Here is a 27,425-nt window from a genome sequence, read left to right on the forward strand (position 1 = left end):
GTCGAGTTAAAGTTTTTATTTAATTATTGGTTCATTTATTTCCTCTGTTATTTTTTTTTTTTTATTATATACTTCAATCAAAAGCGTTGTGTATTAAAATTTGATTATTAGAAAATACCAGAGGGAGACTTTGTACAAAAGTCGATTGCTTGGCTACCTCTGTCCCATTCGTGTTTCAACCGTGAAGCAGTTGTGTTTGCATGGCTGTGTTTCGGTTTGAAGGGTGGGATATGGCGTGAATTTACTGGGTACAGAGGAATAACATCTGAGTCCTCAGAAATGGCAACTCATGGGGGGGTATCATGGGCGAAACAGTATACTCTGTTATATCCATGGTACTGCTCATGTCTATAGGCGACGGTTACCACTTTCCATCAAGTGGACCGTCAGCTTGTTTGCCATTCTAAGTTGTATAATAAAAAATTGTTTAATTCCGCTACCATTAGTATTTGTGTGACTGCTAACACACGAAGCTTGACCACCACAATTATTACCATAAGTTCCACTACATTCCAAATACATTAATCTTCAACTGCCATAAATGATATGACAGAACAATATGGCATGTCATATGGCACTCACACACATACTAATAATAGCGGAATTAAACAAAATAATTCTGTCCAAATAACCAATGATATGGACTTCCGTAAGATAACACTTGGTTCAGTAAAATATTAAAATGTGGTTTTATTTCAATTAATTAAATTCTGTTATGACAGGTAATAACTCGTAATGAAACAGGCGTGAGAGGGGTGCTACACGCCAACCTGATAGCCTTTGACAAGCAGTGGAACTTGGCTCTCTCTGATGTCCTCGAAATTTGGAAGCGGAAGGCACCGAGGAAGAGGAAAATACCTCCAGGAATGAGTAAGTGAATAATAATATTAATAAATTAAATATTCACAACAACCGCTTAGTCTTTAAGCTAGATATACCCTGTGTTTTTTTTTGTGTATTTTTAGACAAGTGATAGCTAAGGGTACATCTTTTTTTTTTTTATACAACTTAGAATGGCAAACAAGCTAACGGCCCACCTGATGGAAAGTGGTAACCGTCGCTTATAGACATGAGCAGTACCATGGATATAATAGAGTATACTACATCTTAGAATACCTAGATTTAAATCAAGATAGAACATCATTTATACTACTTTATTGCACCAAGAAGATATATATATATATATATATATATATATATATATATATATATATATATATATATATATATATATATATATATATTTTATAACTCCAAACTGGGTTGGAATCATAAAAAATGACTATTCAAAAATGACAATTAAGATTATTTGACTAAAAATATTTTCATTTCTTTATTGTTTCATTCAAAAAGGTATGCCAGCGGCGAAGGGTTCCGCGGCAGCTATTTCTCCAGTGCCTAGAATCACGGAGACGCCATTAGGGAAAGGAATATGGGAGTGCACCAGGCATATTCCCCAGCTGTTCGTTCGTGGAGAACACGTCGTTCTAGTCAATATTGTTGAGCGGTGATGGTATGGTTGATAGGTCAGCGGGCTTTTGACGCAGTTGAATTGAAATCAAATCGGAAGCGACGGCAGAAATTGGAATGTACTACCAACGTACTATTTAGCGTTTACTCGATCGAATTTCTTTTTTTTATTATTATGGATGCAAACTAGCTGAGGGTTCACCAAATGGGAAATGACTACCGTCGCCATGACACTTGCGATGTAACGATTCGATTCCAATTCAGATGAGATCAAAAGACAGGCCACTGAACTAGTTTAAGATATTTTCTGTTTAGAATAACTCGAAAGGTTATTTTAATGAAAAATAATATGTGAAAAATCATTCACATATTGAATTTATTTTGAATCTCCGGTGCCTATATTGTAAATTGTTGTCTAGTAGATTTTTTTTTTATTTTTACTACTTACTTACCTACTATATTAGGTATAATTATGTTTGTGAGCTTTTTAAGCTGAATTAATCATCGTGAAATTTGATATACACTTATGTTTCTTAGAGCGATACATAGTAATTTATTTTGATATTAGTCACACGGTCAAAGTTCAACAGGCACCGCTTGTTTCTCATTCAAATACAAAATGCTGTTAAAAATAAAAAATAAAATATTAGAAATGAAAAATGGCGCCCATACATTTGGGTAGCAGCATTCATTTTTTAACATCATATTTATATTCGACTATAATCCTCTTAGTGACGTTTTATGTTTATATATAATATAATTCAAAATTTATTTCGTTTCGATTTTTTAAAATTTGTTGGGCGCCATTTTCCATTTCACATTTTTCAACATTTTATTTCAATTCAGTAACTTTGGAAATCCTTTTGGGCAACATTATTTTCCAATTTTCTAATATCGGATATATTGAAACTGGGATGAACTGATCGTTTATGTCCTTTTTCATCCCAGTTTCATGGTTCGTTGATTATTTCGTCAAATGGTAACAAACTCATTTTCATATTTATAATATTAGAATAGTATTGGACAGGAAATGTACAGAGGAGAACATGAACGGATAAAGTTTTTTTTTTTCTAAACGTAAGTCCAAATACGTCCCAGTTTTTGTATTGGTTTACCGAAGTCACCAATATTTTGGTGTTTGGTGAATAATTGCTGTGTTGCGAACAGCACTATGCTCTATGATGTTATATATGTATTTATTTAAATAACTTTTTTCACCAAAATAAAGACACAAATGACGGACTAAATGCTAATAACATTCTCTGCCAGTAAACCTTTGTATAACAAGTAAAAATGTATACCAATACATAATAAATAATACGTACATAAATATAAAGGAATATACATATATATACAACTAAATAGATATATAAAATATAAATAAATAAAAGATGAAGATTAGCTCTTATTTTTGTATGTGTAAATGTTGTGAGTTCATTAAGGTGAGCATGTATGTATGTATGTATGACTAATGATAGTTATTATTCCATTATAATTATACTTAATATAAATTCAGAATATTCAAGTGTTGCCATTAAAAAAGTTCACGATTTCAATATACTTACGTAATTGTATGTAAAACAGTATTTTTGTAGCCGTCATAATTGTTTTATTTTTACTTAGTTCCTAGTTATTAATTTGTTTTTTTTTTTGTGTATATTTTTGTTTATTACAATACATAAGTAGTGCATGCATGACTTTTGTTGCTTTAGCTATTACTAGCTACTGTTGATTTTTTTCCACACTGTTAAATATTTTTAAATTAAGTAAATAAGTCTTGTTAATGTTTTATATATTTGAAATATATAGAAACAGCTTACTGCCTTATTTAAGTACGTATTGTACATAATTAAAATGTAGTTTAAGAGAAAAAAATGTATATACATACGTTCGAAATAAAGAAGTTATGACCGATTCTATTGTTGTATGATTTTTATACATTTCCATATTTTCGAAACCAAATTATTAATGACAGACAGTATTAATGAACAATTTGCTCCAAAAAAAAAAATAATGATAATTAGAAAATGATTTCTCAATCTTTCATACTAAATATATATCGTGACCGCATGGTTTGAATGGGAATAAAAAAATTACGTATTTTCAAATTTCGAACTTGTTCTTTGGGAGAAGGTTGTTTAGTATTATGAGTACTATGAGTTTCGGCTTGGTTTCTTTTACGACATTCCCGGTTTTTTTAAATCTTAGTAAATCACTCACATGTTAGAGCGGTAAAGTTTCTATAAATGACATAAACAATGGGTATTACATACATTTCATAGTTTTAACTGCTTGTTCTACGATGCGTCACCACATCAGGTATTGAAACAACGGAAACATAGTACAACGGAGTGATAGTTAAAAGGGTCATCGACTTAATTAGGTCTGTGCAGAGTGTGGGATATAGCGACCGAAGTCATTGGCCTACGGACTGTTTTTCTGAAAATTTCTTCAAATATTTGCTTATAGTAGTAAAATTTTTACCCTAAAATCGCGAAAATAATACCTAATCTGGCAACACTGATTCAAGTTTAACTTCACCAGATTCGAACTCGCTCATTCCACGATCCCGACTACTACGCCGCGGAAATATTCTCTGTTTGACGCATTAACACTTATCGTATACTACCCTCTAGCTAGGTGGGTGTCATTGGAGTACGGCCAGGGGGCGTCGCCCCGAGCGGCCATTGTCTTCTAGCTCCTCTATATATAGGAGTATAATTTATCTCCCAAATTTGCGGAGAAATATATTTCGGCTGTCGATAATAGTTCTAGATAGTCACACCGAGACCTTTGTATTGTAAGAAAGCTGACACTGATCACAATTGGCGATTATTATCAGTTTTAAATACATTTCATATGCGTAGGTTTCAGAAGTAGGAAAATTAATAAAATAGTCTATTTCTAGATAACTTGTTAGGTTAAAATATAGACCAGACTTAAAGTTAGACCTTTAAGAATGCTCCTGTGAACCTCACATCCAGTTAGATGCAGTAGTTTCTGAGTAATGCCGAAACATACAAATAGACAATATTTCTAAAATTTATAGTTGTTGCTGCTATTGTTCTTACTAAGACTACTCACAATTTACGTTAGTTTTCTTAAATATTTCCTATATATAGACATTGATAGATGGTCGCATACAACGCAGTTTCAGAGATGTTTTCTCCCACGAATACTTAGGTTATGGAATGAGCTCCATGCTGAAGTTTTTCCAAGAGACTACAACATGGGGTTCTTCAAAAAAGGGGGTAAAAAGGGTCAGCAACGCACGCATAATACCTCTGGTATCGCAGGCGTTTATAAGCTACGGTAACCGCTTACCATCAAGTGGGCCGTTATATACAATTTTGATTTCACTATAATTTTTTTGCAGTGTACAATTTGCATACGTGTGAAGCGACGAAAGGGTTTGCTGTCGTTTTAGATAAATTTAAAGAAATAACAGTACGGGCCCACGGGACACGGCGGTGCAGCGGCGGCGGCGGCGAGCGGCGAGCGGCGAGCGAGGTCGACGCACGGTCGCCGGCGGTCACGCCCGCCCGCGACCGTGGCACCCCGCATGAAAATGGGAAAACAATTGTTTCGAACAATGCGTGCACCCGCGCTTCCGTGTTGGGGCGCGAGCTTCTCGTGGCACCTTATGTATGGGATAGTTCTACAACCTTACGGTGCTCACTTGAGACTATTAAAGCATCTTTTGCAATGATAATGTACTCGAAAAATATAAGATTTTTTTATTTTATTTTTATACTCATGACTAGTTGGCTAGGTATATAAGTATGTTGTTATGTCCCTCCCACCACTTACCTAGATCACTGTTCAAGATAAAAAAAAATCTTATTTTTTAAGTTACATATTTTCATTAAAATCGATTGAATGGTTTCACGCACGAGAAATTATTGATAGCAACTTCAAAGTCGGCGGTGGATTTTAGTTTTTTTTTTTTATACAACTTTGAATGGCAAACAAGCTGACGGCCCACCTGATGGAAAGTGGTAAGTTTATACTTATATAATTCACATTGACACTATGTACATATGGCGGATTTAACACCGGTATTTAACACCGGAGTTCTCTAGCAGTTAACCATTGGGCAAACAGAGAAATAAGTAAGCGGTTATTGATTAGAGGAAATATAAAGTAATACCTAATATATTCATATATTAACATATAATTAGACTAATATATACATACACATAATGCATTAGATACATAAATAAATACATAAATATTACTATAACAAACAACTGTATTTTACCAGAGGGAGACTTTGTACAAAAGTCGATTACTTGGCTACTTCTGTCCCATTCATGTTTCTACCGTGAAGCAGTCGTGTTTGCATGGCTGTGTTTCGGTTTGAAGGAGGAGGTTATGCTGTGAATTTACTGGGTACAGAGGAATAACACCTGAGTCCTCAGGAATGGCAACGCATGGGGGGTATCATGGGCGAAACAGTATACTCTGTTATGTCCATGGTACTGCTCATGTCTATAGGCGACGGTTACCACTTTTCATCAGGTGGGCAGTCAGCTTGTTTGCCATTCTAAGTTGTATAAAAAATAAAAAAAAAAATTAGAAGAGCAAATGAAATAATGTATAACTCAAACAGAGTAACCAGTAAAAATAAGTTTAAATGGAAAGTGAAAAAAAGGGAAAGATTTTTATAAATCGACCTTTTTCAAAAAATATGACTGCAATATATTTAAAAGCTAGTTAGCTTAGGATCTTATATCAAGCGGGAGTCCGTTCCAGCGTTGCAATTGATATAAGCGAACAACCCCCTTGCTGGCAATGTACCCTATCAGGTCAACCTCCACGCGGTTCCCCATGGAGACCATCGTGGTTAATTCTTGTTGAATTCGTCACGATGGGCTAACTGACCTGATTTCGTCCTCACCTATCACTGGTGCCCCACCAGTGTATACCGATAGCGCAGGCGAGGTCATTATTTCATTTTTCATCCATTAAAAAAAAAAACTGATATAAGCGAGCCTTGGGCCGCCGGCACAGAAACTAACTAACGTTACTGTAGTAAACAGTTAATTGTTAATGCGAGATAAGATAAACAGTTTAGTAATCGCGACTTTCACCGCTCGGTTAGCCGATGCGTTAGTCAGAGGGTGCGTATAAATAGGCAAGATTGCGCAACCGCGGGCGATGCACCGCGCGCTGCGGCCGGCTGCACCGCTTCTCGTGACATCGCAACTCGTGATTAGCGGCTAGTTAATATCCAATGGGCTTGGGGGAAAGGGATTGTTAGTGATGGAGACTGAGAATCAGGTCGACCTCCTCCCGGTTCCCCCTGGAAACTATCATGGTTAATTCCTGATGAATTCATCATGATGGGCTAACTGGCTTTTTTTCATTCTCATCAATCACCCTTTACTGGTGCTCCACCAGCGTATCCCGTTAGCGCAGGCGGGGTTACCATACCATTTTCACCCATAAAAAAATATATATCCAATGGGCGGGTTTTTTTAAGGATGATAATGGAATGATAACCCCGCCTGCGCTATCGGTATACACTGGCGGGACACCAGTGAGGGATGATAGATGAGAATGGAAAGGTAGGTCAGTTAACCCATCGTGACGAATTTAATGATAAATTGTTCACGATGGTTTCCAGGGAGAACCGCGTGAAGGTCGATCTGATAAGGTATATTGATAGCAATGGGGACTAACCTCCCCCAATGGGTGGGGTAGGTTTGTTAATAAATTAAAATAGAGTTAGAACCACAATAGAATATTAGTGTCTTACTCTTTTGAGGGCAATTGAGTTGTGGCCATTTTAAGTTACTATAGCATACGCATGAAAGAAAAAATTGTTACTTGTTTTATATATTTTGCTTTTTTTCTGTATATGCATTCTTTTATATCTTTTTATTGTGTATGTAAATAACGCAAATAAATTATATATATAGATATTTCAGAGTAGACAGTTCGTATATGCTGGCAGATTACCAGTAAAAGTTCGATAGGTGAAAATTAAATCAGGTCGGTTGGCTAATTGTAATGAATTCACCAGGAATTAGATAGATAATTTATTTGCATTATTTATACAAATAACAACAGATATAGGTTTACAAGAATTACTAACAATGTTTTCCAGTGGGATTGCGTGGAGGTATACTATGAACTATTTCCTTTTTTAAGTCCTTTTAAGAAGTTTATATTGATTGTCCAATATGTATTTCAAGGATACTGGAAATAAAAAATTATTAAGAGATTACATATATGCAGAAAACCACTGTGAGCTTTCAGTTTAAAAGATGAAATAGGAAGTACAATCTTAAAAAGAAGACAGCAACGTAGTTCGTAGTAAAAGTAGCGTGCAATGGATATTTGGATAGCATATTGTATTTAAGTGACAGATGTCACAGTATTTAGACAAGTGACATTAAAAAGGGAGAGGTTCTACATTCGTCTGCATATCATCAGATCATGGATCGATAAGATCGAAATTTTAATTGTCTTGAGTGAAGTTTATATTTTACATTGAGAAACATATCTACTTGTGTCAACATTCCTTTCATCAGATGGACCATCAGCTCGCATATGCTCGGTAACATTAAAAAAGCAAACATATGGTTAATAAACACTGCCGTTAATCTCTCCACAATACTTAACTCAATCAAAAACAACTTGTATACATAAAGTGGTTATAAATGTATTGACATTGGTGTCTACATATAAGGCTAACTGGTCGTGCCACTTCCGTCATATATATACGACACGCGAACATACAATATGTTGTTAAATTATGTATATATGTGCCGATCAATGTCGCCCACTATTCTTTTATTTTTCCAGCCTTGATCGTCTGAACTGTTATACATATACTAGTATTAACATATATTACGATTATATTTCATTAATTAAAACATTTCAATGTTATAATAATATCAACAGAAATATCTACCGTCAGATAAAAAAATAATGATTAACTTATTTAAGTTTATTTTCTATATATAGTGCGAGTACCAGAATAATTTTATATATATAACTAGTATTTAATATTTATATAAAAATGTATAAAAAATAAATTAATGATATTCATAATATTCTCTGTCTAGAATAAATAGTAGTGAGTGGCAAGAGCTCCACCGACAAGAGCGCAGCTCTTAAATAGATAGAGATAGATAGAATAAACAATCGAATTAAATTTAAGCGACTAATAAACGTTATGATAAGTGATTTATTGTTCGCATACGACATAATTTTTCAGTATCTATCAAAATCGCATCTCTATCGAACTCGTGACCTTAGTCAAATTATTTTTAATGAAAATAGTGAACCTCTTGATTTATTATACTGCTATAATAAAATATAAAATAAAAACAGTATTTTAGTTTAAGCTAGTTTTTGATAAGTCGATACCGACTTATGTTTATTTTAATTACATTTTCATACATATCGTTTCTCGGTATCAACTTTTCAACAATACACGATGTTACTTTGATATAATTTTGAAAAAAAAAAAAACTCAAAATATTATTGACAAATCTTAATTAAAATGGTACTCTATTACATTCATTGACTACAAATGCAAATAATCGTAGACACGCATAGATAGAGCTCACTAATTAATCAAATGTTTAACAGGGATCAACGGCCGCGGTGTGCGCGGGCGCATCTCGCTTTACTCTTTTTGTATTCGTTCTTGCATCTAACTTGGGATTGGCTTGACCCATTTACCGCAAATAGACACAGCTACAAGACGGGGCTGGACGAGACGGACAAGGCACGTGGCTGATATCGTGGTATTTGGGTTTCGTCGTGTTTCTAAATGGCATTCTTTGGAGTTTTCGTCTGCCAATGGGATATTATTGTGCTGGCGCCAAGCGTTCAGTATAATTGCTTTTTAAATATTCTGGTGTGGGGCAATCTGTTTAAGAATGGATTAAGCCGGAGTTATTCTTCTGGCCTTCAATACTGCCAAAATCGAAGTATTCGAAAGCTTTTCGAATAATATCCGAAGTATTCGAAACATCGGTTGTCATGTTCTCATTAAACCCATCTATTTATCCACTAATGAACATAGGTCTCCTTCCTCGTTCAAAGAGTTACAACCGAGTTCTTTGCCCTTTCTTCACAGCTGAAATTGCATCCCGAAATGGACAATAAATTCACACAAATGACCACTCAAGGATGCTTTTAAATTATCTTACTTGAATAAAAACGTTTTTAACTTATTTATTTACTTCATCACAAAGTCCGTCTCGCGCCACCTTCGTCTGTCGATGCCTTATAATAAATTTCAGGTCGCCATTTCATCTTAGAGGGTTTCGCCTCGTACTGATCTTGTCTATACAGGGTCGTCACTCGAGAACCTTTCTTAACTATCGCTTAACGATTGCTCGGACTATGTAGCCGGGCTATTGCCACTTCAGCTTTCATATTCTTTGGATTCTATTAATTATTTAGCCTTCTACCGATATATCTGCGTTCCAAATTGTATCACGTGGATAACAATAAAAAAAGGAATAAGTAATAAGTTGCTAAAAAAAAAACCTCATAACTCTGTCAATTATAAACCGATTTGGAAAATTCTTTTTTTTAGCAATTTTGTCAAGATCACAATTTTAGTTTTCAAATCAAAATACCTGGCTTTGACACAACTGAAGTGAGGATTTTTTTTTCGTAAAACACAATTTTAAAATATTAATTATAAAAAATACCTAATTGAGTCACACATATTACTGTCGAGAATATTATAGTTAAGTAAATATTAGTTATAGTTAACCAAACATTTGTGGACACAGTCTTTGCTTTAACATGATCCCCTGCGTAGAATAGAGTTACACGTGTATCTGGTAAGTTCATACATAACATTTTCGCTTTATTCCATATTAAATATATACGTATAAGAGAAACGAGCCGCTGAAAGCGCTGATTCATTTAAGCTCCTTTGTATCTTGTTTACTATAAGATTTAATACAGATCAATACAAGAAACGAACACTGCTATTATTAATCTATTTCTGTTTCTCTCCTTGAATTTATATATATATTTTTTTATTCTTTTCAACAGTTAATTATTTTGTATCGATATAAATTATGTAATTTTATGTTTTTATTATTATATATTTTATATTATTATTTTTTAATTTATGTATTTTTATTTTAATGTAAAATTAAACTAGTTGTATCCAGCCGCTTCGCCGATGGTTAAATAAAATAATAAAAGATGGTAGAACAGCGAATCAAAGATTAGTCATTAGTCATTTATTTAAAAACAAAACAATGCACATTGTATCTGAAATTATGTTTGGTCTTACAAAAAAGTATTAAATTGAATATTAGATGTATTGAATAACAATAAATTAGTTGAATCGATTTAATTCACATAAAAATATTTGTTGGAAGAAATCTCTAATTAGAGGTAAGCTCACCTTTGTACATTACGTTTAAAATTAATTGTTCTTAACATTATGTAAGCCATTCGTGTTTCAATCGTGAAGCAGTTGTGTTTGCATGGCCGTGTTTCGGTTTGAAGGGTGGGATATGGCGTGAATTTACAGGGTACATGGGGGGTATCATGGACGAAACAGTATATGTCTGTTATGTCCATGGTACTGCTCATGTCTATAGGCGACGGTTACCACTTCCCATCAGGTGGGTCGTTAGCTTGTTTGCCATTATATATATATATATATATACAGGGTGCTTCAAAAAAATGTATACACACTTTAAACTATTGTAGTTTTCCCGCTCTACAAGGTATTTCTTCGCCAGGTGCCAGCATAATCGTCCCTCTATGTTATATTATCAGTTAGAATTTGTAATATTAACATGGGGGACGTCGAACGATTTGAGTTTTGAAGAACGTAATTATATAATCGTCATTTCCAGACCACGCTCTCCAAATTTTTACACCACTGGATTTCTCATTGGACGTTTTGATACGGTTTAAAAACAGAATCAGTGGTGACTCGTATTAAAATATTTGTATTGATGTTTGCAGGTCACCAATTTAATAAGTATTAACATTTGTTATTTATGTATCATTTACATTGGACTTTCAGCTTTCTATTTTCCTGAAATTTAACTTTGTAGAACGGTAAATAAATTTTCTATGGAAATATAAAGTGTGTATATATTTTTTGTATATATTATATATGTATATATATATATATATATATATAGATTTATATAATATGTATTATTTTCTTAATCACCAGTCTCTCAAAGTCATTCACGAAGTAATTGCATTTTATCAATAGATATTTATATTAGTATTTTTAAAATTTTCTTTTTACGTGCAATTTTTAACTGGATAAATATTTTTAATTAATGGATGATAATGGAATGGCACACATTAACAACCACCCGCGCTATCGGTATACACTGGCGAAGCACCAGTGAAAGATGATAGGTGAGGATGAAGCAGGTCAGTTAGCCCATCGTGACGAATTCAACAAGAATTGTTCACGATGGTTTCCAGGGGGAACCACGTGGAGTTCGACCTAATAGGGCATATTGCTAGCAATGGAGCTGTCAAACTCCATTGCTAACAATCCCTTTCCCCCCACTGGACAGGTATTATTAAATAATATTACATCATCATCATCATCAGCTATTAACTGTCCACTGGTGAACATAAGCTCCCTCCTTGGGGAGTTAGTAGTTTACCAGTAGTTGCAGGCAGGCGGATTGGCAACCGCAATCAAGCTTTAGACATGTTTTAAAAGGGACGCTGCTGCCCATCCCTCGCCGTTCCTTAGTCGGTTCTTCCGACACTCACCGGTAAGGAAGGGGTGGCCTATTCTATGCCGGGACCACATGGTCAAAATAATATTATGTAATATAATGAAATTCCATAAAAAAAAGTCACAACACAAACAAAGAGGTTTTTATACCACTGAGGTGGCAAACAATCATACGGCCCATCTGATGGAAAGTGGTTACCGTAGCCTATGAACACCTGCAATACCAGAGGTATTACGCGCGCGTTGCCGACCCTGAAGAGACGTCTTTATTTTAAACCAGTTCATTGACTGTTACAGTTATTGTTTACTTATTGTTAGAATTTAAACTAATGATTACATACTTGGAGTCAATATTGATTTGTTATGGGTTTACGGTCAAACCGTCGAACTCATAGCTTGATTTGAAATTTGATAGAAGCCATTATATATATTGACATTTCCAGACCATTGAAAAATTTATTTGATATTTTTTTTTAATAGAATTTATAAATTATTAAAAGAAAAGCTAATTGATCAAGTTTAAAAAAATAATCAGATAGGAACAAAACAAATTATTAAAATAGGTTTGTGAAAGATTTGACGTTTTTATGAATAAGAAGGTTTATTTATAAATATAAACTCTTACCAGCTTCAAAACCTCTGTCTTACCAGCTTCAAACTCTTATTACCTCTCAGTTTAGTTCCATTTTCTTGTGTTCTCTCTTCGTTTTCCTTCGTCATTGTTTTTTCTGTTGTATGTGTGCTGTTAAGTATATATTTAATTGTGTATATATTATATATGTATGTGTATGTATGTATATATGTTTGTATATGATAATATTTATATAATAGTGCGCCACCTACACTTTGTCTTTTTCTCAATGTCCTCTACAGGTCTCTCTAAAGGTTGTCTGGAAGAGGTTGCTCAGCGATAAGGCCGCCTTTTGTATCACTTCTTATTAATATTTACTGTATTTGTTATTTCTCTTTTTACTTGGTGCAATAAAGTGTAAATAAATAAATAAATAATTTTAATATAAATTAAGGAACAAACTGTAATGCACATTCATTAACAACGTCAGATCTCTGCGCGCGACGAATACTTGAATAATATCACGACTTTGACATTTGACAATGTCTACAATAAGGTCATGTGTGACATTGAGAGCACTCTGAAAATGATTGCATTTGTCCCTTGAACATGCGTGCAATTTCCAAAAAAAAGGAAGGTCTCAGACTGGTTTGGTCATTTGGAGAGGATGGATGAAAGAAGAATTACGAAAGAGATTTATGGAGCAAGAATGAACGGAGATGTCGGATTCGTCCGTCTAGGACGAATGTTGACCAAACAGGCGACGTGCTGAAGAAGGGCCAAATTAAAAGTACCCGTAACCGGCGAGCGTGTATGAAAAGATTGATGAAGGTGGAAGAAGCGAAAGAGGTTTGTTTGAATCGAAGCATTTGGTGTTCCATTGTTTCTGCCTACCCTAATGGGAGACAGGCGTGACAGATATGTATGTATGTATGTATGTATGTCTCAAACTGTATTTTTTGGTGCTATTTTAGGGACTACAAGGTAAACTATTCCCTATGGTAACCCCTTTTCCCGTGAGTGTCTTAATAGGCGATTAAGAAAAATAAACTTTATGGCCAAGAGGTGGGCAGCAGCGTCTCTCCTAAAACATCACCAAAATCTAACTGCGGTTGCCAAGCGTGGCAACTACAGGTAAACTCTCGCTATGGAGGAGGCCTATGTTCAACAGTGGACAGTTAAAGGCTAATGGGATGGTAAATATATCTTCGTATTACGCGACTCATATAATAATGAGAGAACTTCACTTGGAAGTTCGTTTGATCATACATTTGTATCGCCATTTCTAAACCTTCACTGTTTTTGCATCAATCCCCGTTTAGTTAATTTACAGAGTACAGAGGAATAACACTTGAGTCCTCAGGAATGGCAACGCATGGGGGTATCATGGGCGAAACAGTATACTCTGTTATGTCCATGGTACTGCTCATGTCTATAGGCGACGGTTACCACTTTCCATCAGGTGGGCCGTCAGTTTGTTTGCCATTCTAAGTTGAATAAAAAAAAACCTAAACGTCAGTGACATATTGTCTTTGAAGTCTATGAATAAAGCAAAGATCGTAAAAGGTAGGATATATTTTAATGCTCATTGTAACTGCAGTACAAAGCTAGGATTCACTAATGCATAGACAAACTCGCATTCCTAGATGAATTACAACTAGTTAACATCTATACTGTTGCGGATTCGCTGCCAGCCGTCCGATGCACTCGCCACAAAGGCCATTTCTCCAGGACAATGGTTATCGTGCATCTAGTTCGTGCAACTCTATAGGATACTAACGCAAACGCGCCAGTAACTTGTGGCGAACGTTAGAGACTCGCGTGCGCCGGCGCAGTGAAAGTACTTTCGCGCGCTCGTTGCCCCGGTCGTCGACCTTCGCGAGCGAACGCGATCGCGCCATACGGGCGAGCGGGACGCATATAGTTTTCTGAGGAAAGCCGTGAAAAGCCCGCCGGGTGCAGGGTGCGAGAAAGTCCACCAGGAAATCGGTGCGGTCGTAAACTTTGAGCCAAATGATTTTTATGTGTACGCCTTTATTGTCGTTATAAAAAGCAAAAATGTCGACACTTTATTATAAAAAAGGATTATAAAATGTTTTATTACCTGTCGATCTATATTTACGTGGACAATTGCAGTTTTATCCTTACAACATCACTTGTAAATACAGTATGTTGTTGGAACCAGTTTGAACTAGACGTATCAGATCTATCAAGATATAAAACCAATTTTCAAAGACTCCATCGCATGAGAACGAGACCGAATTCTCAATTTTTTTTTATACAACTTACAATGGCAAACAAGCTGACGGTCTACCTGATGGAAAGTGGTAACCGTCGCCTATAGACATGAGCAGTACCATGGACATAACAGAGTATACTGTTTCGCCCATGATACCCCCATGCGTTGCCATTCCTGAGGACTCAGGTGTTATTCCTCTGTACCCAGTAAATTCACGCCATATCCCACCCTTCAAACCGAAACACAGCCATGCAAACACAACTGCTTCACGGTTGAAACACGAATGGGACAGAGGTACCCAAGCAATCGACTTTTGTACAAAGTCTCCCTCTGATAATAATAAGTAGTAATAATAGGAATAATAAATAAAATATATTAAAAACATTGGTGTCACTAAAAATCAGCGTCGTGTTCGAAAGAACATGGCACATAGCCGAGTTACACCATTTTCCTCCGTTTCCATCAGGTTTCCATCAGGTGGGCCGTCAGCTTGTTTACCATTCTAAGTTGTATAAAAAAAATGTGTCATTACTATATAAGATTGTAAAATGTAAGAACGGGTAAAATAAAATCATCAATTGTACCATCTCTGTTAACATTTAATAGGCTTACTTGCGGTTTTCTATTCTCAGTCATTGCGAAATACACAGATACAATCTCTGAGACTAGCACAAGAATGTTAAACAATACCGGTATTCATCCACTGCTGGACATAGGCCTCCCCCATAGACTGCCGTAAGGAATGGTCCTGAGCCACCTGTATTCACTGACTCCTTGCAATGTATTTGAGGTCGTCCCTCCATTAAAGAGGGGGATTCAAAGTCTCCCCCCCGAATTTTATGTCAAACAAGCATACGGCCCGTCTAATGATAAGGGACGGATGGACGGATTGCGTGAAAGATGATATGCGTAAAAGAGTTATGAGCCCAGGTATGACGGTTGACAGATGTATGGAAGAAGAAGGCATACTGCGCCGACTAATAGAATACACCTTTAAAATGTTGCAAGTTACATCGATTTCACTCAGTATTTTTAATTCTCATTTTAAATAAATCAATTTTCAACAGTATCTGCTATTTAATAGATCGAGACAAATTATTTGAAAATAGAATTATAGAGAAACGGCCAGTTCGATAAGTTCTACCTTTGTTTGTTGTTTGTGAGCGTGAAACGAAACGTGCCACCTAATGGGTCACAGTTCATCGGCTTGTAAACAACAATCAAATAGTACTTTAGCGCTACGAACACATGTACGTGCGGACGTACCTACGTACGTACGTACGTGACAAGCCATTTGCAACCTTAAAAGTTCATGGTAAAGGTGAAATTATAATGTTAAGGTGAAAAGCGCTGACCTTTAATATAAACATGTAGTGATACTCTTTATAGAGGTAAATTAGCAATTTTTATTTCCAATATGATGCCAACAGAAATTTTTACGAGTCTAGAAGTCACAAAATAGACTGAAATTTATATAGTCCAATAATTTTAGCATACTTTTGAGAGTTTATGAACGATATATTTATTTTATGATATCATTGGCCATGTGGTCCCGGCATAGAATAGACCTTCTCTTCCTTTCACGTGGGCATTGTAAGAGGTGACTACGGGAGGGCGATCGATAAGCAGCGAGATCTCTCAAAAACATCTCCAAAGCCAAACTGCGATTGCCAATCAGCCTGCTAAGCGTGGCAACTGTTGGCAAAACCCCCTATGGGAGGCTTACCGAAATAATTCAAATTCTAATTGAATAAATCACTTTTAACTACACTTTTTTATACCACTGAGGTGGCAATTAAGCATACGGCCCACCTCATGGTAAGCAGTTACCATAGCCTATGAACGCCTGCAATACCAGAGGTATTACGCGTGCGTTGCCGACCCTGAAGAAACTTCTTTACTTTTTCTTTTTGAAGAAACCTATGCTGTAGTTTTTACATTTAAAAGGACTGCTTTGAGGTTTTTTTTTTTGATTAGTGAAAATGGTATAGCAACCCCACCTGCGCTAACGGGATACGCTGGCGGAGCATCAGTGAAGGGTGATAGATGAAAATGAAAACAGGCCAGTTAGCCCAACATGATGAATTCATCAGGAATTAACCATGATAGTTTCCAGAGGGAACCGCGAGGAGGTCGACCTGGTTGGGTATATTGCTAACAATGGGATTCTCAGTCTCCATTACTATCAATCCCTTTCCCCCCGACTGCTTTGGGGTGTCGCATAGCAGTATCTTTTGAAAGGAAATGAGTGAGACTTTATCCCAGCAGTGAACCAAGATGAGGTAATAAAATAGAATCAATTAAAATTAAATTTACATAGTGAAACTAGTGGGTTGAAACTGGTTTCAAACCACAGAATCAGAATCGATTTCATCAACAGTTTCAGGTATGAACTTTCCATTTGACTAGACACATTTTTATAATATACTAGCAATCCGGTCCGGCTTCGCTTCGGGTAGGTAGAATTTTCAAAAAATAATATGTTATATGCCTGTATGAATAGCTGATAATGTAGCTTTTTTTAAATTAATTAAGTAGTTTTTGAGTGTATCCATTACATACAAAAAAACAAGCAATCCGATGTTCCTATTTTTTTTTTATTGGGTGAAGATAGAATGGTTACCCCGCCTGCGTTATCGGTATACGCTAACGGAGTACCAGTGAAGGGTGATAGGTGAGGATGAAGGCAGGTCAGTTGGCCCATAGTGACCAATTGAACAAGAATTAACCACTATAGTTTCCAGGGGGGACCGCGTGGAGGTCGACCTGATAGTGTGTATTGCTAGTATATGTAGTATGCTGTATTGCAATGGGACTGTTATATCCAATTACTAACAATCCCTTCCCCCCCCCCCCCCCGATATTCCTATTGATAATATTAATACGGACTAGCTTTTGCCCGCTGCTTTGTCTATCGTTATTATATCAGCCATTATCCGTCCACTGCTGGGCATAGGCCTCCCCCATAGACTGTCATAAGGAACGGTCTTGAACCACCTGCATCCACTGACTCCATGCAATGCATTTGAGGTCGCCTTGCATTTGATTCCATCTAATGGGGGATCGTCTTACACTGCGTATAGTATGTATGTATGTTGCCTATGTATGTTATTTATAATATATTATTATTTATTTGTTTATTTGTAATTTTTATTTATTAATAAACTAATTGTTTTTGCAGCATTTTTTTTTGTATTATTGTAATATAATAGTCAATGCGACATCTTCTGCATCCCACATAATATGTGTATACCAAATTTTATAGTGATTGATTTGGGATTTGGTCGTGGCGCTAACAGGTAACAAACAAATAAACTCATCAGTTTCAAAATACCAAAATGGTTTCACAATTATTATTTTTTTTTAAATAAAACTAGCGTCATGCATCCAGTTGTATCGTGTAAACGTGATGTGAAAACTTTATTTTCAGCGTTATACTAGATTTCACAAGTTTTTTGTATGCATCGGAAACAAAAACATGTCGAATCAAAATTATGTTGCTCTCACACCTGTAGTTATGTAAGTACGCACATCTCTTACAAATAATTCTCAATTCATACAGAGAACTAACTTTCAGAATTAATTTCATGAGATCTATTTAAATTCGAACGTAACTGGTTTCCTAATTTAAATAAAATTTCAAGTTGCGACGTTGTGTCAAATAGACAAACACATACATGACATCACACATTCATCACACATTATACGACTTAGAATGGCAAACAAGCTGACGGCCCACCTGATGGAAAGTGGTAACCGTCGCCTATAGACATGAGCAGTACCATGCACTTTAAAATTTGTATTTTTATATAACACGCGCAAATGATGCGACTCACCTGATGCGTTGCCATTCCTGAGGACTCAGAGTGTTATTCCTCTGTACGCTGTAAATTCACTGTTATATCCCACCCTTCAAACCGAAACACAGCCATGCAAAAACACCTGCTTGACGGTAGAAATACGAATGGGACAGAAGTACCCAATCGACTTTTGTACAAAGTCTCCCTCTGGTAAATATATATATATATATATATATATATATATATATATATATATATATATATATATATATATATATATATATATATATATATATATATATATATATATATATATATATATATATATATATATATATATATATATATATATATATATATATTCAAATGTAAATGATGTCCAATAATAGTACAATAAAAAAACTGATTCATTCTACGATGTGTCGATATTTTACCAATTTAATTTAAAGAGTGTTTCTATGATAATATCAATAAAACTTGGTTACGTATTCATTAAAGTCTATTTATATACACTACGCTTTATTTATTAACTTTTTTACCCCCTACTTCGTACGCGATATTGCTTGTATTCATATATATTGCCGTGTAAGTTCCGGCATAGAATTAGCCATTCTTTCCTTATCCGTGGGTGTCGTAAGAGGCGACTAAGAGAATTTAATGGGAAAGGAATGGGCAGCAGTGTTCTTAGTACATCACCAAAGCCTAATTGCGCTTGTCAACCTGTTTACCAAGCGTGACAACTATTTGCCCACTTTATGGGGGAGGTCTCTGTTCAGGGGTGCAATATTGAGAATTTATTATGAGATTGAGAATTTATTACTTTGGAGATGTTTAAAGAGGGATTTATATATATACTATATATATATATATATATATATATATATATATATATATATATATATATATATATATATATATATATATATATATATATATATATATATATATATATATATATATATATATATATTATTTCATTAATAGTATTACTAAGGAAGGATTTATAATCCATGGTAATTTGTTTACAAAAACAATCATTAACAAAAAATCAATGCGTATATTTCATTGAACCCTTACGTACTCAATCGGCCGTGTTCGTCACAGCTCGTGCCCTACGTGTAAGTAGCTCGGCTGAAGCCTCAAAGCTGGTACACGCTGGCACGTCTAACGTAGTACTAGCCTTGAGTACAACTACCCTTTATTGATCGCCTAATATCTGTTACTTTCTAGGCGTTATGACCTTTCACAATACAAAACTGTGATGCGTGCTTTCAATTCGATCGATAGAAACTATATTTACTGCCTTTATTTTCAAAACAACATTTTTTACCAGAGGTAGACTTTGTATAAAAGTCGTTGGCTTGAGTTCGTGTTTCTACCGTAAAGAACCGTTATGTTTGCATGGCTGTGTTTCGGTTTGAAGGGTGGGATATGACAGTGAATTTACAGGGTACAGAGGAATAACATTTGAGTCCTCAGGAAAGGCAACACGTGGGAAGTATCATGGGCGAAACAATATACTCTGTTATGTCCATGGTACTGCTCATGTCTATAGGCGACGGTTACCACTTTCCATCAGGTAGACCGTCAGCTTGTTTGTCATTCTAAGTTGCATAAAAAAATGAACAATGTTTGGGTGTTTGTTACTCTTTCGCGCAAAATAGATTTGTAGAATTTGGGTGCACGGGTAGAATATATCCTAACATAGCATATAGGATAATTCCTGTACTTATATACGCGGGCAAAGCCGCGAACGATTGTTAGTTTACTATAAACTGTTAACAATCAATTGACAAATTAATCTATTTATACTTGAAACTTCGTCGTGATAAGACGAACGCGATTTAGTCAGGACATATTTGTATTTTAAAATTGTAATTTCACTTTACAGCTTGGCCTTGTCAATAAGTCGATTACAATGAAAATAATATTTTATTATTATATTACAATTTATTATTCTATTTAGCGATAAGTAAAGCACAGTTATGGTAAAGCATAGGGCCGTTGTTACCTAAACAGGTAGGGCAAAACAACTTTTTGATAGAGTAGAAGCCATAATTAAGTGACTTCAAAAAAACTATGTCTAATTTTTTTGACATCTTTTAAGGTTGGGCATTGGGCCTTTTATGATAGGGCATTGCCCCTCAATGCCTCCCCCTAGCTATGACCATGCTAGAGCACCTTTAGAAATAGAAAGTGACTTAATAATTGTACGTTTAAATATTTTCGAGTTTAATACTTAATTTTTTTAAGTAACATCAATAAACTGATGATTTATCTATACAGTGTTGCCAGATTGCGCATTTTTTTCGCATTGGGTAAAAATTTTTTGTTCGCTAAAATTTTGGAGGAAAAAGAAATGCTTGGAGTATACACTACCATAAAAAGGGAAATATAACCATACAAGTACGAATGGGATAAAGGTACCCAATGCATTGGGTACTTTTATCCTATTCGTACCTTTACCATACGACTTTTGTATCGTTTGATTTCATATGATATACAGTATGTTAATTAACGTAACCCGTTCCTTAAATTATAGTTTTAATAGTCATTAATAGGGACTCAAAACAATATTTTTTCCTACATTTTTTTTTTCATAAAATTTATTACGAAAAATAGAAAGAATAAGGTTCTTTCAAAAAAGAACAACCTGCCGAGGTTTTCCTAAGAGCCTACAGCATGGGGTTCTTCAAAAGGGGGGTAAAGAGGTTTCTCCTCTAATATTCAGGTCCTCTGGTATTGCAGGTGTTCATAGGATACAGTAACCACTTACCATCAGGTGGGCTGTACGCTTGTTTGCCACCGCAGTGGTATATAAAAAAATAAACCTGCAATACACAGTACATGGTATGAACGCCGATATGAAGACAGAATGTACAAGGGAAATGTAAACCTCTATTTATATAGAAATGGGTATTGGCGACCCGCACGCATGCTAAAGGTAAAGGAGTTAAGGGGCCGTCTGAAAACCATTTCATTTCAACACACCTATTATTATGTAAGTGCCGTTGATGCAGATACAGGTTTTTTTTTTGAGAGAATTTTAATTTATTATTTATTTATTTACACTTTATTACAGCAATTAAAAATAATAAATACACTACATTTTAAGCGTTTATTTGAAGTGATACAAAAGGCGGCCTTATCGCTAAGCAATCTCTTCCAAACAACCTTTGGGTGGAGGACATTGAGAAAAAAGACAAAGTAGGTGGCGCACTATTATATATATATATATATATATATATATATATATATATATATATATATATATATATATATATATATATATATATATATATATATATATATATATATATTGAATATTCACTACATTTGCAATAATATAATGTCCTTACATTGAAGTAGATGAAAAGAGAACTAGGGAAAATAGTGCTTAAAGGAAGAGTTACGAGTAGTAGAACTTAACAGAGGTATAGAAGCTAGTGAGTGTTTGAGTGCACCAAATAGAGGCAGAAAGTTTGTTCTTTTTAAACAAAATCTAGGAAAATAAATTTTTTGAGACTCTATTAATGTATACTAACACTAATTTTAAAGAATGAATTAAATTAATTAACACAGTATATAAATAACAAAATCATAAACATTTTAAATTCTAAATCACTTGCGTTATAAATTCTTATAAATAATATTCTATTTAAAATTTGTTTTAAATACAATAATTATAATACGTTATGCCAAGGACAAGTTATACGTAATAATTGCCAGATATAACCTTAGAGATAATTGGTACAATTATATAATTCAATGACCTTGTTCATTTTAATTATTTGTTTTTATTAGTAGCTACTATAGTGGAGTTTTACATTACTTAATTAAAAAAAAAAAGAAAAAGAAAAGCTCTCCAAATATTTCAATAATGGCAGGAAAACATATTTGAAACTTTTATTATTTTTCGAACTCATGTTTGTTTGTGTCTATTGAAAACAGCTACGCAGTTGTAATAAGTTTAATTTATTTTGTGAGTTTGTTTGTTAACTCTTAGCATCTTAACTGGGTAATCAGTCACTGTACAATTTTATACCTACAAGTATAGTATGGGATAGAGAACTTAGGTTGCATTTTATCCCGATCAACGAACATATCCTAGTTAGGAAGACCAAGTCGCGGGTAAAAGGCGCTCATTCAAGAGTTTCGTTTTGTCGGGGCAATTAATTCATGCATCTTCTTCCAGCCAGTTCTATCCCAGGCCATAACCTTGACCTCCTTATACGACATGACATAAAAGGTTGTAGTTTCAATCTTATTTCTATTGATATTAATAAATGCAAAAGTTTGGGGGGAAAGGGATTGCTAGTAATGAAGACTGAGAATCCCATTGCTAGCAATATACCCAAACAGGTCGACCTCCTCGCGGTTCTCCCTGGAAACTATCATGGTTAATTCCTGATGAATTCATTATGATGGGCTAACTGGCCTGTTTTCATTCTCATCTATCACCCTTCACTGGAGCTCCGCCAGCGTATCCCGTTAGCGCAGGCGGGGTGGGGTTACCATACCATTTTCACCCATAAAAAAAATGCAATAGTTTTTAATAATGTATTCGTAAATGGGTGTTTGTTGCTCTTTCAAGCAAAAACTATTGGACGGATTTGTACACAGGTGGGTCTAATTTTAACTTAGCACGTAGGATACTTTATTGATCACCATATCAGCTGGTAATTGTTCACTGATGAACATAGGCCGCCCCTTTAGGGTTTGCCAATAGTTGCCACGTTTAGCAACCGCAGCTAGGCTTTGGTGATGTTTTAAGTGGGACGCTGCTGCTCTTCTCTTGAACATTAAATTCTCTTAGTAGTCTCTTACGATACCGATGGGAAAGAAAGGGGTAGCCCATACTATGTCAGGATTTCACCAGAGGGAGACTTTGTACAAAAGTCGATTGCTTGGGTACCTCTGTCCCATTCGTGTTTCAACCGGGAAGCAGTTGTGTTTGCATGGCTGTGTTTCGGTTTGAAGGGTGGGATATGGCGTGAATTTACTGGGTACAGAGAAATAACACCCGAGTCCTCAGGAATGGCAACGCATGGGGGGTATCGTGGGCGAAACAGTATACTCTGTTATGTCCATGGTACTGCTCATGTCTATAGGCGACGGTTACTACTTTCCATCAGGTGGACCGTCAGCTTGTTTGCCATTCTAAGTTGTATAAAAAAAAACATCTACACAGTGAAGCCACGAAATGCAGGTAATAAATAAATATATCCATGAAATGTATTCTTATAATGTTATCGTACACTACCCTACAATTGTAATTTTTTATGGTTCCAATAAATACATTTTTAATTTAAATTTAAATTTTAAAAACCATTATTTTACATTCTAACAAATACATACAGTAAGAACTTGTTTTTGTAGTGAAAAAAAAAACATTTCGTCAATTAAAGTAGTCTTATTAAACGTTTTTATCTAGAAATTCACTATTAGTAATTAATTGTACGCATGATTTATATATAAAAATGAATATTTATGTAAATTAATGAAAGGCATGGTAGTAACTATAGTTATTGCATTTCTAACAATAATAATAATGCATTCGTACAAGTGGATAGTAGAACACCCTATGTTACCTCTTTTCTTTCTTTTTGTTTTTTTTTTTTGTACATGTTTTGTTTTTTTTTTTAAATATGTACCGATAGCTAATGTCATTTGTGTGCTGTAAGTGATGCAAATAAATTCTATATCTATCTATCTATCTAACACTGTCCATTCGATGATAAAGCTTGACCACCAATCAATGTATCCGTTGATAATCCCTCCTCTTACTACTCTCCCCCCCCCCACTAATATCTTTCTTCGCTGAACAATATTCAATTCTATTAAACATTCCGTGTTAATTCCTGGTATAACTTAAAACTCACTTGCCCGAAATGCTGCGTGGGCTCATTCCAAATTGTTACACGTGGATACCCCACCGAGTGCTCCGCCTCCCCCCTCACTCCTGAGGGAACCCGGCGTGGGAGACAGTGGCCTTCAGATACTATTTAGGATTCTATAGTGATGGATCCCACATTTTTCTATTCATTTGTCACAATATTCTTGTTCTATAAGTAAAGATACGTGTACACAAATTTCTGTAAAGATTTCAGGATTTTTCAGGATCGTTGAATGGTGATTTTATTAGTCTATCATATGAACACTCAGTTTTGTATATTTTGCAAAAAAAAAAAAAAAAAAATATAAAAAATAAAGATAATACTAATAATAAAGTCCTATTGTTGATTAGATGAATTTGTTGACGTGTAAAAAATAAAATGAGGTAGAATTTGTACAAAAGTCGATTGCTTGGGTACCTCTGTCCCATTCGTGTTTCAACCGTGAAGCAGTTGTGTTTGCATGGCTGTGTTTCGGTTTGAACGGTGGGATATGGCGTGAATTTACTGGGTACAGAGGAATAACACCTGAGTCCTCAGGAATGGCAACGCATGGGGGGTATCATGGGCGAAACGGTATACTCTGTTATGTCCATGGTACTGCTAATGTCTATAGGCGACGGTTACCACTTTCCATCAGGCGGGCCGTCAGCTTGTTTGCCATTCTAAGTTGTATAAAAAAAAAAGAATGAAATTAAACAGATATTTTACCATCATTGTCGTATCAGCCGTGAAATTCAGCACTAGTGAACATAGGGCTCCCCCATAGTCTGCTATAAGGAACAGTTCTGAGCCACCTGCATACCCCTACAATATTTTTTTTTATACCACTGAGGTGGCAAACAAGCATACGGCCCACCCGATGGTAAGCGGTTACCGTAGCCTATGAACGCCTGCAATACCAGAGGTATTACGCGCGCGTTGCCGACCCTGAAGAAACCTCTTTACCCCCTTTTGAAGAACCCCATGCTGTAGTCTCTTGGGAAAACCTCGGCAGGGAGCTCATTACATAACCTGAGTGGTGGGAGAAAGTATCTTCGAAACCGCGTTGTACGCGACCATTTAGGCTGTAAGGTATGAGGGTGAACTCCCTGCCGATGGCGAGCCGTACGATGATAGAAAGTGGCCGTAGGCATCATACTGAATAATTCCTTTGAGCACAATATATTTGAGCTCGTCACTTCATTCAATGGGGGGTCGTCCTAATCTGTGTTTGCCCGTACAGGATCGCCACTCAAGAACCTTACTTCCTACACATCGGTTGTCGGTTCTTCAAGCTATATGATCAATGCTACTGTCACTTCAGCTTACTAATAGATATTTCGGAAATATTTTAACTACATCACATGGGGGGGAAAGGGATTGTTAGTAATGGAGACTGAGAATCCCATTGCTAGCAATATACCCAACCAGGTCGACCTCCTCGCGGTTCTCCCTGGAAACTATCATGGTTAATTCCTGATGAATTCATCATGATGGGCTAACTGACCTGTTTTCATTCTCATCTATCACCCTTCACTGGTGCTCCGCCAGCGTATCCCGTTAGTGCAGGCGGGGTTACCATACCATTTTCATCCATCCAAAAAAAAACTACATCACATGGAGGAAAGGGATTGTTAGTAATGGGGATCTAACAGCCCCATTATTCTCCACGTGGTCCCCCCCCCCCCTTGGAAACTTCGTGTCATCATGCTGAACTCCAGATGTATTTATCACGATGGCCTAACTGACCTGCCTTTTCACCCTCACCTATCACCTCTCACTGGTGCCCCGCCAGCATATACCGATAGCTTGTTAACTTTAGCATTGTTAACTTTAATTAAACTATTATTCATGTTGTATGAACATGTTTTAAGATATCAAGCTTGTCCAATATCTTGTATATCTATAACTAGCGGCCCGTCCCGGCTTCGCACGGGTGGACATTTTTACAACATTTTAAAAAGTGGTTATTGTGACATAGAGATAATAGTTGGACATATAGTGTCGCGAAGTTTTTTGTAATTATTGATATTTTCTTCAATATTGTAGAACATACTTTTATTCTATCACCAACAGTTTCCGCAGCGCACGCGACCAAAGATATTTTATAGCATTTTTTTACACCTTGAGTTACGTTACTAAAGTTTTAGTAAGGATCCCTAATTTTTCTAACAATAAATATAGCCTATGTTACTCAAGGTGAATGTAATGGTGAAAGAATTTTTGAAATCGGCAAAGTAGTTTTTGAGTTTATTCATTACAAACATACACACAAAAATACAAATCTTTCCTCTTTATAATATTGATGTAGATTAATTATGTACATTTTTGATTGCTATCTGTTGTGTTTTCTAAATAAAATAAATAAATAAATAAATAGCGCAGGCAGGGTTACCATTCTATAATCACCCATTAAAAGAAAACTACGTTACATTACTACCAACTATATATGATACAAAGTATGTAACAATTGAAAGAAAGTTGTTTCTAAAAATAGGTTAATACTCGTATAAGGATGGGAAGAGTGTCTTACAAGCTTATAAGAAAAGTTTTCCTCGATGATAGCAATATCTAAAAGTATATAGTATTTATATACTATGTATATGTATAATTATGTAGTGACAAGAATCGAAAAAGGAATGTTGCGTTGGTTTGGCCATTTGGAGAGGATGGATGAAAGAAGAATTACGAAAGAGATTTATCGAGCAAGAATGAAGGGATATGTCGGTAGGGGCCGCCCTAGACGGACGTATGTCGA

The 27,425-nt window shown here is 35.5% G+C and overlaps 2 protein-coding genes across 3 annotated transcripts in view; one reads left to right on the forward strand and one right to left on the reverse strand.

The window, feature by feature from the left end:
• Positions 1–3,387, forward strand: part of LOC113522848 (U7 snRNA-associated Sm-like protein LSm11) — a 47,836-nt gene extending 44,449 nt beyond the window's left edge. Inside the window, exons 3-4 of the mRNA XM_052902910.1 lie at positions 723–870; positions 1,354–3,387. Coding sequence (XP_052758870.1) covers positions 723–870; positions 1,354–1,511 — 306 coding nt within the window. The 3' untranslated portion in view covers positions 1,512–3,387. The remainder of the gene's footprint in view (positions 1–722; positions 871–1,353) is intronic.
• Positions 1–27,425, reverse strand: part of LOC113522849 (ecdysone-induced protein 74EF) — a 299,508-nt gene that overhangs the window by 233,782 nt on the left and 38,301 nt on the right. The window lies entirely within an intron of this gene.

The sequence above is a fragment of the Galleria mellonella genome, unplaced genomic scaffold (genome assembly GCF_026898425.1).
Source record: "Galleria mellonella isolate WM207_F2 unplaced genomic scaffold, CSIRO_AGI_GalMel_v1 utg962, whole genome shotgun sequence".
In the NCBI taxonomy this organism is placed as follows: Eukaryota; Metazoa; Arthropoda; class Insecta; order Lepidoptera; family Pyralidae; genus Galleria; species Galleria mellonella.